This window comes from Stomoxys calcitrans, chromosome 1 (genome assembly GCF_963082655.1).
Source record: "Stomoxys calcitrans chromosome 1, idStoCalc2.1, whole genome shotgun sequence".
NCBI lineage: Eukaryota > Metazoa > Arthropoda > Insecta > Diptera > Muscidae > Stomoxys > Stomoxys calcitrans.
The window spans coordinates 113,584,576-113,598,629 of NC_081552.1; the positions used below are offsets into that span (position 1 = coordinate 113,584,576).

Below are 14,054 nucleotides of genomic sequence, written 5' to 3' on the forward strand. Positions count from 1 at the left end.
CCATATATTTTAGGTTCTTAACATTCATGCGATAATTAGGGATACACCCAAACGTGTGGTGTTTATACATAAATTATTATTATTATTATATCTTCAACACTTTAAACTATTACGACAATCAAGTTGATTTTCCCTATTCACTAATTAATTGCTTGCTAGATCGAGTTGTTGTTGTCTATTTCGGTCTTTCTAAAGCTACTACCTTAACCAATTGTTTTTGATTTAGTTACGTTTAGTTTTGAAGAAAATTTTCTTTGGAAAACAAATGAAATCACCTTTACCTCCAAAACAGACAAACTATGAATCTATTCAGCAAATCATAAATAATAGCTAAATGCTTACCTCTCCGTTGGCATAGCACCAACAACACCTAATTGCTGCGTCTGAGCTAAACGCTTGGCTTCTTCCTTCTTGCGGCGATCTTCGGCGGCTGCCTTCATAGGATCGTATTTGGAACGACGTTTCCACATTGCCATTTCAGCTTCTTTTTGTTTAGATACTAATCACCAACGAAAAAAATAAATGCTTAAAATGGAGAATAATCAAAGACAATTGCAATACTACCTGAGGCATCTCTTCTAACCGCAGAAGAAGCTCTTCCAGTACCACCACCAAGGGAGGTGGCACTGCTGGTCATAGCTGAGCTGGCCGACCGTACCGAGCGATTGCTCGTTCGAGAGGGATCCGTTCGTGAAAGGCCCATTGACGAACTACTGGGACTACGTTTCATAATTTCATTTGAATTGTTTTGAGGCTTAAGGGTACTTTTGGCATCATTTTTACGTAAAAACTGGTTACTTTGGGCGGGCTTGTATTTCGATATATCTAAATAGCGTGGCGTGGCCCGTTGACTAGAAGTAGAACGTTGTGTTGCAGCAGCAGTGGATGGTACATTGGCAGCAGTTTGTAGTAGTTGTTTTTTGGCTGAGGCCAATGAGTTCGGTACCTGTTGGGCAAGCCGACTTAGACTAGTGTCCCGAGGCATGGACTGGCGTTGTGATGTGACACTAGAACGGGTAGTGGCGCTTTTAACATTTCTCCGCGGCAATTCTGGAGTATTGGGGCAAGCCATTACCCCACCACCAGCTATTAGCATAGCCGCTTTTGTGGGTGGTGCCGATTGGGGTTTGGCTGAGACCTTTTGCTTGCTGCGTTCTATTCGCATGAGCAAGGCTTTATTATACCTAGTGTTGGATAGAGGAACGCTGTTTTCTGTTTCGGCATTCTCGTAGTAACCCGGCTCACCGTTATCGTCTCCACCACTCGAATAATATTCTTCGACCAAGTCATCCTGATCATCTTCGTCGTTTATATAATACTGCAAGTTTTCGTCATAATCACTATAGGCCTGACCGAAATTATTGCTACTGGCCGATTTCTTGATGGGATGTCCTGCGGACTGCATAGATGACTGTGGTGGTGGCGCAAGGTTTAGACCATAACTGTGACGTGCCGCCGGAGGAGTATACAGGTTCTGAAAGTTAGGACGGCCGGATCTTTGAGTGGCTGCAACTCGAGCGGAGAATGAGCTCGATCTTCTTAAAGGCGATAGCGATTCTTCGTTTGAGGCTGCCGTTGGTGTGGTAGGCGACTGGACTTGTGGTGGGACACCTGCCTGCAGTACTCTTCGATGGGGAGAACCGTTGACACCTAAGTTACCATCAAAAGAATTTTTTCGCATCCGCATTTGCCTCAGCAAATATTCGCCACTGGTCAACAACTGCAATTGCTGCTCGTTAATACTGCTCGTCATAAGATTCTGTGCGGCTTGACGTTGCTGACGTTGTGAGTTCAAACCGTGCTGTGGACTGCAGTCGACCCCAGTGCCCTCAGGTGAATACATGATATGTGAACGGGCTGAATGAGCCCTCGGGGAAGCTGAATGTGAGGGTGACTTGATTGAATTTTTGCGGGACAAATTCTGTTGCAAATTATTGATGGCAGCTGCTGTTTGCTGGAGATAATCCTCCTCTTCGGGCGCCATAACGTTCTGTAACGATGATCTTGTGCGGCTCGCACTACGTGTTCTCCCCAATGTATGAAGGGGCGAAGGTATCTTTGTTGGGCTCTTCGGTGGCTTAGTACATGAACTAGACAATGAAGGGTCACTGGTATAATCACAATCGCCATTACCGCCTGACAAACGGTATCGCTCAGCCAAAGTTCTGTTTAGTTTAGAATTAAATTGTTTACAGTTCGCACTGTAGAGGCTATCATCTGTCATGGAATCATTTCCAGTATCGGCACAAGTGTACGATCTTGTCATTAACATATCGTTATTCGCTTGCCTGGAACTAGTACTGTGCCTATCACTTGCCAAACTACGCGCACGGGCATTGCGAGCCCACTCTTGAATCCAATCATGCTTTGTTTGAGCTGTTTGTAAAACCGCTACTTCGCTTAACTTTGACGCCGGCTGAAGTCCTGTTGGTGTCTCTGGAGGGGTTTCTATAAAATTTCTTGTTGCTGCAAACTTCTGCGAAGCCTCCTTCTGATTTGTAAAGACATTAAGTCTATATTCGGCCTTTTGGTGATCAGTAAAGCCACTTGCAAATGATGGCGGCGTACCTGAGGTTTTCAGTTTAGTTTCGTTGCTTACATACTCGGAACTATCAATTTGCGATGTCGATAAACCACTATGCCTCGAAAGTTTTGGACGGACATCAAGGGTTCGCTGCTTCGCCAGAACACCACTGGTTGTTACACTGGTAAAACATCCGGTATCGGCCTCATTGTCATCATCTTCATTGGGTAATTTTGATTTTAACATTTCCTGTTTACTATCAATTTGTTTTGTAGCATTCATGTTGCGCAAAACCCTTAATTTTATCTTTTCCAGATAGGCTCCAGCTGACTGATGGGAGCCCATTATCAAATCCGATGCTGCTGTACTAGTGCGTGGCCTGGCCAGTTGTTGAGGCTCTTCAGATCCATGGTAGTAATTGACTTCCAATACATTGTTTGACCTCTTCGATTCCATGGACGATCGTTGTTTTGGCGTTGGAGTGACATCACTCAACTGTTTAGAACGGGATTTGATTCTTCGCGCAGACTCCGTTATGATTTGGCCATACTTATCTATATTCATGATATCCTTTTGCTCTTCTGTGTAGTTATCTCCATCTAAGGTATATGTGCCCGCCTCACTGACATCATCGGCGTCGGCATCAGCATTGAGATGTTTAAAGTCGGCCAGCGGCGGCTGGGGACACATAAAATCGACTTGTTTGAGTGCCAATTGCATGGCCGTGGATCTTGGGGTAAATTGCGTACGGTTTGCCACCATATTGGATGTTCCTTTGGGGACTTGCGCTGGTGCTGGTTTGCTTGTTGCTTTCGTAGTCTTGCGTGGAAGTGCTGATGGAGTAGTTGTTGTCACTGCCGATGACTTCAACTGTGGAGTTTGCGGGCTGTCCTCATTTGTGCTTGAACGTGGTGACCAACTATGACGTTTTGAAGCATCACGCACTCGTGATGTGCTACGGTCGCGAGCACGCATTTTAACCTGTTGATGAAAATAAATTGAATTTGATTATAAATGTGCTACATGTTTGAAGCAGAATTTTTATCAAGAAAAAACAAATAAAAATGCGTTAAATTCAGCCATGCCAATTCGTATTATATGCCCTTGACTATGGGCAATATCTGTGTGTTTAGACGATTTCTTTTTAATTTTTCATTTTGACAACTTGCATCGTGGTTTTAATGAAAACTTTGTAATTGAGTTAAGTTCAAATGATTGGCTTGTTCCTTTCTCTACTCCCGCCTTTGAGCTTCTTCACATAGCTTGACTTGTAACTTTTGGTGGTACCTAGAACTGAAATCTGAATCCATAAGACTCAATTTCGTAACGGTCGGGAACGAAAGTCTAGCGGAAGATGTTATGCGTGCTTCAAAGCGAAGTAGAAGAGGGACATAGGACACAATAAAAACTTAAATGGCATTTATCCAAGCAGTTTTGTGCACTTCGGTGTCATTGCACACTGCCCGCCCATCCTGTTCATCTGTTCAACCATCTACAATTTGCTAGATGAACCCACTACAGTATCCCATAAGATTCGCGGTTGCTTATGAATCAGACATTTGTTTGGAAACTCAGCAAGTCATAATGAACTACACAATTTTATTATAATAATTAATTTGGATATTGTCCTATATAAACTTGGGCGACAAAACCCAATGTAGGAAAAAAAATTATACCATGTAGAAAAATAAAATATTGTATAAAACTAAACGGTGGAAAAAAACAAAATCACATTTTGGATGTAAAAATAAATCTTATAATTAGTTGAGTGGTTTTCGGTATAATAAGCTTATGATAGTCTAAACTCGATCTCAAGCCATAAAAATATGTAATTAAATAGTGTTCAAGTTTTAATTAAGTGAAATGGATTGGTAAACTGGGAAACTCTGCCGTACATAAAAAACAAAAAGCAGCAACAGATGTTGAATTCAACAATTGTTAGGGCTATATAAGTATGTATGTACAAACTTAGGTAACAAAGCGAATTGGCAAGTGAATAGGTACGTTTGACCCAACCGCTATATGTGTCACGAATAGAAAAATAATAGCGTTGGGTCAACTCTAAAAGAGACGAATTTGACCCGACTGGAAACAAAAACTCTGCACGAAAGTACAATGATCGTTAAATCATTGCTCCGAACACCTACCAATACAGTTTGGAAAGTTGATTATAGGGATGCGTTTGAAACAAAGTAATTCAACAGCGCTCAATATTGGAATTTGAGAATTCTAACTATAGGTTAGGTTAGGTTTAAGTGGCAGTCTGTCATCAGACTAAGACGTTTTCGTTGTTATTGTTGTATGTGGAGGTGGAGGTGGCGATCCTCGTCAAGCCACTGTAGTTGAGCAAGCTCGACCGCTATAAAGGACCGATCGCCGCGTGAACAGGGTGGCTATTGGTTATTTAAAGGCGCCAATAACTCGCCTTGCCATATCGAGAATCATAGGCACTCAGTATTTGTGCAAGATCCGGGGCCACCCGGCCGGTGATTATATGCGACTGCCGTTGCAGCTACTCCGCAACCTGTAGACTCGCCTGGCAGGTCGCAGCTAAGCCTCTCGTATCAGCAATGAACACCACACGGATTCCAGTTTCCTTGGAATGTGCTAGGCTCGCAAGCTAGTCTCTGTACAATTCCCTGCGATATCTCTATAGCCCGGCACCCATTGCGGTGGAGCTGGCTTGGTCATCCCTTCCCAGAGTACTTGAAAGCGGGGAGCTCTTTTTCTTCTTCATCGTCTTGGCAGTGTTATGCTCTTCGGGAAATCTGATTAACTTTCTAGCTTCCATAGAATTGCTTGGAATGTCAGTTCTATCCCTTCCAGCACCCTTCGCTTTCGCCGGATTGAGCTGCCGGTACACGCACCTCTGTCTCCTTCGTAGTGCACCGGATCGCTTTCTCGGTCTGCTTGTGAGCTTATCAAACAGGTGCCAAGGAATCCACACCTATAGGAGAGGAGGACCACATGCTACGGTCTGATGCCACCACCGCAGCTGCAAATCCCATGGCAATATATGCAACAGCATGTTGCGGCAATATATGCAACAGCAGCATCCCAGCCCCAATATTGCCAGGACAGTGCCGGGAAGTGTATCATTTTTGCAACTGAATTGCAACGCTCTCCGTGGCACGATCGATGAGATTGTGGATTTTATGAGTCGGAAGGACATATTGGTCGCAGCGATCTAGGACACAAAGCTGACAATCCCATGACAGCCGGTTGTACGTACCGGGTTGACCCGATGGAGTACTTTATCGGCAAGGGCTCCCGCCTCAGTGTACAATACACTGCTACAACAACAACACCAAGCTGACAAACACCTGCAGATTGCTGGCAAAGATTACAACCCACACATAGGTGGGTTACTATCTGGCCATAATCGTCTGGTTCTAGGGGACTTTAATGCGCATCACACGTCATGGCATTCTCCGCCAGGTAACGACCAGCGTGGCATAGCTTTTGCAGAGCAGATTGAAGACTCCACGTTTTGCACGGTGAATGAGGATGCCCACACAAGAATTACGAAGAGGTGTAGCAGCTCGCCAGACATTTCCATTGCATCCCCTGATCTTCTAAGTGACGTATTCTGGCAAGCCGTCATCTCTTTGGGATCAGACCACCTCCCCATAATTCTCACCATCGACCGACCACCCGACTTCATAACCTCTGAGCGCCGGACGTTTTCAATCAGAAGAAGGCCGATTTGGACGGTTTCAAAGAGTACACCAATCGCCGCTTCAGTGAACTGGCATCCCCCTCGGATTTGCTAGTTACCGAGAGGAAATTCCGAGACATCATTAACGCAGCAGCTGCTCGCTTTAAAACAGCCCGTCCAATATCCCAAGTGTGGCCCAATTTCCCGGCGCAGGCAGTGGTACTCGCAGACGAGCGTGATGAGATTCGTTGTATGGACCCCACTAACTCCAGAATCAGTGCGCTGAATCTGAAAAGAAAACAGGGTAGTCAACGAACATAGGCGGAATTTGTGGCTGGAACACTTGGAGCATTGTAACTTAGGCATCGGTGTAGGCAAGTTTTGGTCTACTGTTAAGTCACTCGAATCCTGGTAGACGGGATGACAGGACGTCAGTCACTTTTGGCGAACTAACCGTGACTGATCCGAAGAGATGTTCCAGGTTGTTCAACCGCCAATTTATTATGCATCCCGAGAGTGACAGGGCAAGGAGAAAAGCCATTTGCCGTATCCGCGGTCTCCGAGCCGATGGACAGCTATCACAATTTACCGTGGGCGAAGTTACGAATGTCATCCGTAGCGCCAAATAATCTAAGGCGTTGGCCTCGACGGAATCTCTACACTGATACTGAAGAATCTGGATTTACCTGGAGTTGAGTACCTTACCGCTGTTCTCTACATGTCTTTGAACACTCTTATTGTTCCCGATGTGTGGAAAATGGGCAGAGTGATCCCGCTACTGAAGCCTGGAATGGACCCGAGTTTGAGGGAGTCGTACAGACCGATCTCCCTTCTCTCACCAGTGGCAAAGACGCTTGAGGCATTACTCCTCTCGAGCCTCGTAAGAGAATTTCCATCCGAGCATCAACATTGATTCCGAAGACTGCATAGCACAACAACTGCTTTGCATGCCATCACCGCACACAGGCCATGTGATAGGGCGGTCCTCGTGGCACTGGACCTATCGAAAGCATTCGACACGGTCAGCCATACCAAATTATTTGAGGGCATCGCCAACACGTCCCTCCAGCCAGGCCTGAAACGATGGGTCGCGAATTATCTCTGGAATTTAGGGAAAGAAGAAAGAAGGTAAGAAGGTCGGGTATTATCTGCGGCGCTGCTTAAGCTCTACCTATCCTCCATTTCACGCCCTCCAGCCGGCGTAGAGGTCGCATCATATACGGACGATTGTACAATCATGGCATCAGGCCACCCACCCATTGTTGACATCTGCGATAGGTTGAACGTCTACATCAACGAATTTGCCTCATATTACGCTGCAAGAAATCTGAAGATATCTACCACCAAATTTTCAGCCACATTGTTCACTATAAATACGCGTGAAGTGAATACTGAGCTGACTGTGATGGTCGATGGAGAATGATTCCGATTATCAAGTGTCCCAAAAGACTTGGCGTCACATCTGGCAGCTCTTTTACATTCTGCCCACATGCCACAGCTATTTGCGATAAAGTCAAAAGTAGAAACAATGTCCTCAAGTCATTTGCCGGCAGCACTTGAGGTGCAGACAAAGAAACCTTGTTGATCACGTACAAAGCAATTGGCCGGTCTGTGGTGAGTTATGCAGCGCCAGTGTGGTCTCGTCAACTTTGTACACGCAGTGGAATAATATTTAGATCTGTCAGAATGCCGCCCTCCGGACTGCGACGGGCTGTCTCCTCGGTTCTCATGTAGACCACCTCCATCAGGAGACAAAGATCCTACCAGTGCGAAGACATAACTACATGTTGTCTAAACAATACCTTTTGGGCTGTTATCGCAGAGACTATCCAAATCATCAGCTTGTGGATAGATATCCACCGCCCAGAAGCCTTAAGGTAGAACTCCATCATCTAGAGCGTGAGGTTCAGCGCTACAAGAGAGAACCCCTAGATCAAGCGGCATATCAAACAGGTATAGACAACATTCATGCAGACACGGTAGCAGATGCGGTAAATAGCTACCGGGTGAATGTAGCCCTTGGAAAACGACCGCCTCCCATTGGACCTGAAGAAATTCACCTCCCCCGGCAAACTAGCTCAATTACGTACATTGAACCAATTTATATAATAATACATTGTGTTATCTTATGATTGAGAATATTTCGTCTCCCAAGCTCATTTAAATATTTTTAATATCAAATCCAACCGACTGACTCAAATAAAACACTTGATGAAAACGTCATATATGGAAGTATGCACAATAATTACTCAGACTTAGTCAAAAGCGTATGCGTTGAAAAACCAACAAAGAATGAAAAGCAAGCAAGTCCATTCGATTACTCATCAGCTTGCTTGGGTGGGGATCTCTTGCCTTCTCCCAAAAGATCACCACAAAAAGTGTTTTTCAATTAACTCTGCTAAATTATGAGTGTTTACCTTTTGTGTTACTGACGTTTCCGAATCCATGGAAGTTGCATTGTACTCCTCGCTGCTTGCCATTGAGTTACGGGCCGACGGACGGTTTGTTGTCAATGGCGTAGAAGACTGAGAACTTGTTAGACGTGTAGGTGTTTCGGCCTTGCCCGACTCATCATTTTCTAATTTAGACATGGAGGCACCACGACGATGTCGATTTTGAAATCGCTCCATCATACTCTTGTATTTGGCTGCCTGGGCGGCAGCATCACATTCCTTATCATTAAAATTGTCAATTGTAAAGGCCAACGACTGTTTGGCAGAAGTAGTCATTGTTGTGTTGCCACCGTTTGACGATGATACTGATTCAACGTTATCCTCTTGATCATGCGGGGGGACGTGTGCCTCGTTACCTGCCGTCACTGTTCGACTCGATGTGTGGTGGTGCCTTGATGAATTCGTACTATACTTTTCCTCGTCTTCATCATTTTGGTTATCAACTCTGCTGCCGCCACAGTCTTCACTGCTCCTCTCAGTTCCGCTTTTGCTAGTAACCATTTCTGCAGACGAAAAACACGCAAGAAAACAAAGAAGAGCAGACAAATAAATATTATTACTAGTATTATGTGCGAACGAATGAGCGAATACAAAATATAATGGCAAATCGCTAACCGAACTGAACAAACTAAGTCGAAGCCACAAAAAGCCTCACCACAGCACCATAAAACTGTCCAAATCTGAAACACATAATTAAGATTTAACTATAATTTATAATGAAACCCCTATTTTAGGTTAACGGTTATTGGGTGTAAATACACACATCTGAAGAGTCCAAATGATGTATCAATGTAAAAGTGGTTAAATGTTAGACTGGCTGGAAAGGTAGATTGGGCTAGTATACGATTTGGTTCCAAAATTCGTTGTAGCAAAATTTCTATGAATGCATAAATGTACATGGATGCATGTGAACATTTGAAATGCAAATACTACAAGTTGATTGGTGCTGGTGGTGGTGGTGTTTGACTCGGATTCAGAGGAAGTGACTTATGCAGTCACCAATATCGGCTGTGCATCCGGTAGGATTCCACCAGATCATCGGTCCCAAGTGAAGGATCTGGTTAAGGATCGGATTTTCGAACATGTGTCGAACTCTGTAGAGGGTCCACCCTTACAAAAGATAAGCTGCAAGTATAGAGATGACATCTATACGCTGCGTTTTGCGTCGGCAGAGTGTATTGATACCGTCACACAGCTCGTCAGAGGTATTCACGCTCCCTGGGAGGGCGCAAAGCTCGACCTGGTAAGAAAGATGGATATCCCCCAGCTCACATAGGCGACGGTCTTCATCAAGGGATGGGGCAGTAAATTTGCGACGGAACGAATGTTGGCATTCTTGGGCAAGCAAAATCAAGGTTTGGTCGCAGAGAAGTGGGAGGTCTTCCACAGGGAGGTGAAGGAGGAAGGAATTCTACTTTTAGTTGGCATTGATCCACTCTCCGTGACGAGTTTGGCTAAGACTAAAGGCATGGCGCACTACGGGAGCAAAACTATCTTTTTCAATATTGGGAAGACTAGGATAGTCAAAAATTCTCATTTTGAGACATCAGGCCGTGCAGTGGCAGGTAAATCAACACCGCCCAACGAACAGGGGGCTGACAACGAATCCCATGGTAGCCGATTGTACGCCCCGGGATGACCCAAAGGAAACCCCATCGGCAAGGGCTGCCTCCTCAGTGTACGTGTTCATCTTTTTTCGTCATGGGGGAGGCACTTCCCGGAGTGCCTTCTCCGCACGCTTCCGGTCCGTGCCGGGATTGAAAAGAACCCCGGACGCTGGTTCTGTTCGGTTTGCCAGAACCGCCTCCATCATCGGTCGGGGTCGGTGAGGTGTAACCGGTGCATGGAGTGGGTACATTTCCGATCTTGCTCTGGCCTCACTTCACTACGGGACCATAGTCATACTGGATACGTCGCAAGGTGGTTCTGGGGGACTTTAATGCCCATTACACTTCATGGCATTCTTCCCTAGGTAACGATCAGCGTGGCATAGCTTTGGCAGAGCAGATTGAAAGCTCCACGTTTTGCACGGTGAATGCGGATGCCCCCACTAGGATTACGAGGAGGTGCAGCAGCTCGCCATACATTTCCATTGCATCCCCTGATCTCCTGAGTGACGTATCCTGGCAAGCCGTCATCTTTTTGGGGTCAGACCACCTCCCCATAATTCTCACCATCGACCAACCACCCGACTTCCTAACCTCTGAGCGCCGGACGTTTATCAATCAGAAGAAGGCCGATTGGACTGGCTTCAGAGAGTATACCAATTGCCGCTTCAATGAACTGCCACCCCCCTCGGATGTGCTAGTGGCCGGGAGAAAATTCCGAGACAACATTAACGCAGCAGCCGCTCGCTTTTTACCAGCCGGTCGAATACCCCAAGTGCTTTCCAATTTCCCGACGCAGGCAGTGGTACTCGCAGAAGTGCATGATGGAATTCGTGGAATGTACCCCACCAAACCCAGAATCAATGAGCTGAATCTGGAGAAAACAGGGTTGTCAACGAACATAAGGGGAATTTGGGGCTAGAACACTTGGAGCAATGTAACTAAGGCACCGGTGTAGCCAAGTTGTGGTTTACTGTTAAGTCACTCCCGAACCCCGGTAGACGGGTAACAGTACCTCAGTCACTTTTGGCGAAATAACCGTGACTGATCCGAAGAGATGCGCCAGTTTGTTCAACCGTCAATTTATTGTGCATCCCGAGAGTGACAGGGCAAGGAGGAGAGCCATTCGCTGTATTCGTGGTCTCCAAGCCGATGAAAAGCCATCACAATTTACAGTGGGCGATGTTACAAATGTCATCCGTGGCGCCAAAACATCTAAGGCGTTGGGCCCCGACGGAATCTCTTCGTTAATGTTGAAATATCTGGATTCACCTAGAGTTAAGTACCTTACTACTGTCCTCAACCTGTCTTTGAACACTGTTATAGTTCCCGATGTCTGAAAAATGGGCGAGTGATCCCGCTACTGAAGCCTGGAAAGGACCCGAGTTTGGGGGGAGTCGTACAGACTCACCAGTGGCAAAGACGCTTGAGGCATTACTCCTCCCGAGCCTCGTAAGAGAATTTCCATTCGCCGAGCATCAACATTGATTCCGAAGACTGCATAGCACAATAACTGTTTTGCATGCATCACCGCACGCATTTGTCGTGGCTTAAATCAGCCCAAGCCATGTGATAGGACGGTCCTCGTGGCACTGGACCTATCGAAGGCATTCGACACGGTCAGCCATGCCAAATTATTTGAGGACGTCGCCAACACGTCCCTCCAGCCAGGCCTGAAATAATGGGTCGCGAATTATCTGTGTGGTCGCCAGTCATTTGTGGAATTTAGGGATAAGAAGTCGAAACACCGTAGAGTGAAACAGGAAGTTCCCCAAGGTGGGTTGATATCTCCGACACTGTTTAAACTCTACCTATCCTCCATTCCACCCCCTCCAGAGGGCATAGAGATCGTATCATATGCGGACGATTGTACGATCATAGCATCAGGTCACCTACCCATTGTTGACATCTGCGATATGTTGAACGTCTACATCAACGAACTTGCCTCATATTTCGCTGCAAGAAATCTGCCACCAAATCTTCAGCCACATTGTTCACTATAAATACGCGTGAGGTGAATACTGAGCTGACTGTGATAGTCGATGGAGAAATGATTCCAACCATCAAGTGTCACATTTGACAGCTCTTACACATTCTTCCCACATGCCACAGCAATTTGCGATAAAGTCAAAAGTAGAAACAATGTCCTCAAGTCACTTGGTGGGAGCACTTGGGGTGCAGACAAAGAAACCTTGTTGACCACGTACAAAGCAATTGGCCGGTCTGTGGTAAGTTATGCAGCGCCAGTGTGGTCTCGTCAACTTTGTGACACGCAGTTGAATAATATTGAGATCTGTCAGAATGCCGCCCTCCGAACTGCGATGGGCTGTCTCCTCAGTTCTCATGTGGACCACCTCCATCAGGAGACAAAGATCCTACCAGTGCGAAGACATAACCACATGTTGTCTAACCAATACCAAATCATCATCTTGTGGATAGATATCCACCGCCCAGAAGCCTTTAGGTAGATCTACATCATCTAGAGCGTGAGGTTCAGCGCTACAAGAGAGAACGTCTAGATCAAGCAGGTCTAGGCAGCATTCATGTAGACACGGAAGCAGATGCGGTAAATGGCTACCGGGTGAATGTAGTCCTTGGAGAACGACCGCCTCCCATTGCACCTGAAGAAATTGACCTCCCCCGGCAAACCAGAGTAGTTCTGGTTCAATTACGTTCCGGCAGATACAGCCGCCTAAATTTCTACAGATTAGGGATTTACGACGACGTGCGAGATGTATGTCCCGATTGTAACCAAGGACCGCACGATACACGTCACATCCACATCCATGTGGACGCACCCCATCTTAGTCGCAGAATTCCTTGACACTCAACAGAATCAAGCAGACGAAAGATAGAACACAATAAACTGCTACAACAACAACAACGAGACAATCACGGCCTCTCTCAATATTGGAAAGAAGTAGGATAAGCAAAGATCTTAATACTAAAATATTAGGCAGTGCAGGGCGAGAGACCCAACACAGCCTAACAAACAGGGACCCGACGACGGACCCATCACCGACTTCAAGGTTCGGAATACTGTGATAGGTAAAGATTCTAATATTGAAACATTAGGCAGCGCATCGACAACCCAACGAACAGGGGGCCTATGATGGTACCATCACATGCTTCCAAGAAGCCCATTTACTTAAGATTTGGAAGGCTAAGATAGGCAAAGATCCTGGTATTGAAACATCAGGCAGTTCAGGGAATGGAAACCCAATTAAGATTATCGAACAGGGACCCGACGATGGAACCATTACCAACTTTGTAAAATCCAGATAAACGTCCAGCGGAGCGAGATGGAGAAAATCAGCAAGGGCAAGATTCATATTGCCCTAATCCAGGAGCCATGGACGGAACAAAGTTTCTGGGCTGAACCATATCAACTACCAATTATTATATGCTAACACTGGTACTCGGCCGAGGACCTGCGTTATTTTTCATAAAAATTTTAATTATATATTTTCCCCAGAGTTGTCAAGGGTGGAGCATCACTTTATCTGCTTTCGGCTCTCCGACACCACCACCCACATCGGAGCTGCAACGGCTGGTAAGAAAAGCAAAACAGACAGGAAACGAGGTATTAATAGGGTGCGATGCGAACTCTCACCACATTTCGTGGGGTAGTTACCAACACTAATAAGCGGGGCCAAGCCCTGGCAGAGTTCTTGAATACTAACGATCTAATAACACTTAATATTGGTAACACCGCTACCTTTGTTAATAGGATTAGGGAGGAGGTATTAGGTGTGAGGATATGTTCAGAAAATCTGATCGATGAGGTTTAGGATTGGAGCGTCTCCATGGAA

At 45.8% G+C, this 14,054-nt stretch overlaps 1 protein-coding gene across 17 annotated transcripts in view; it reads right to left on the bottom strand.

Annotated features, from left to right (window-relative positions):
- Positions 1–14,054, bottom strand: part of LOC106089216 (enolase-phosphatase E1) — an 81,519-nt gene that overhangs the window by 50,003 nt on the left and 17,462 nt on the right. For all 17 annotated transcript variants that reach the window (XR_009396668.1, XR_009396667.1, XM_059361309.1 and 14 more), the window contains 3 exons: positions 8,600–9,138; positions 565–3,505; positions 343–499 (listed from right to left, as the gene is read on the bottom strand). Coding sequence is in view for 15 of the 17 variants with exons in the window: in XM_059361309.1 (XP_059217292.1) it covers positions 343–499; positions 565–3,505; positions 8,600–9,138 (3,637 nt within the window). In the remaining 2 variants the exon portion in view is untranslated. The remainder of the gene's footprint in view (positions 1–342; positions 500–564; positions 3,506–8,599; positions 9,139–14,054) is intronic.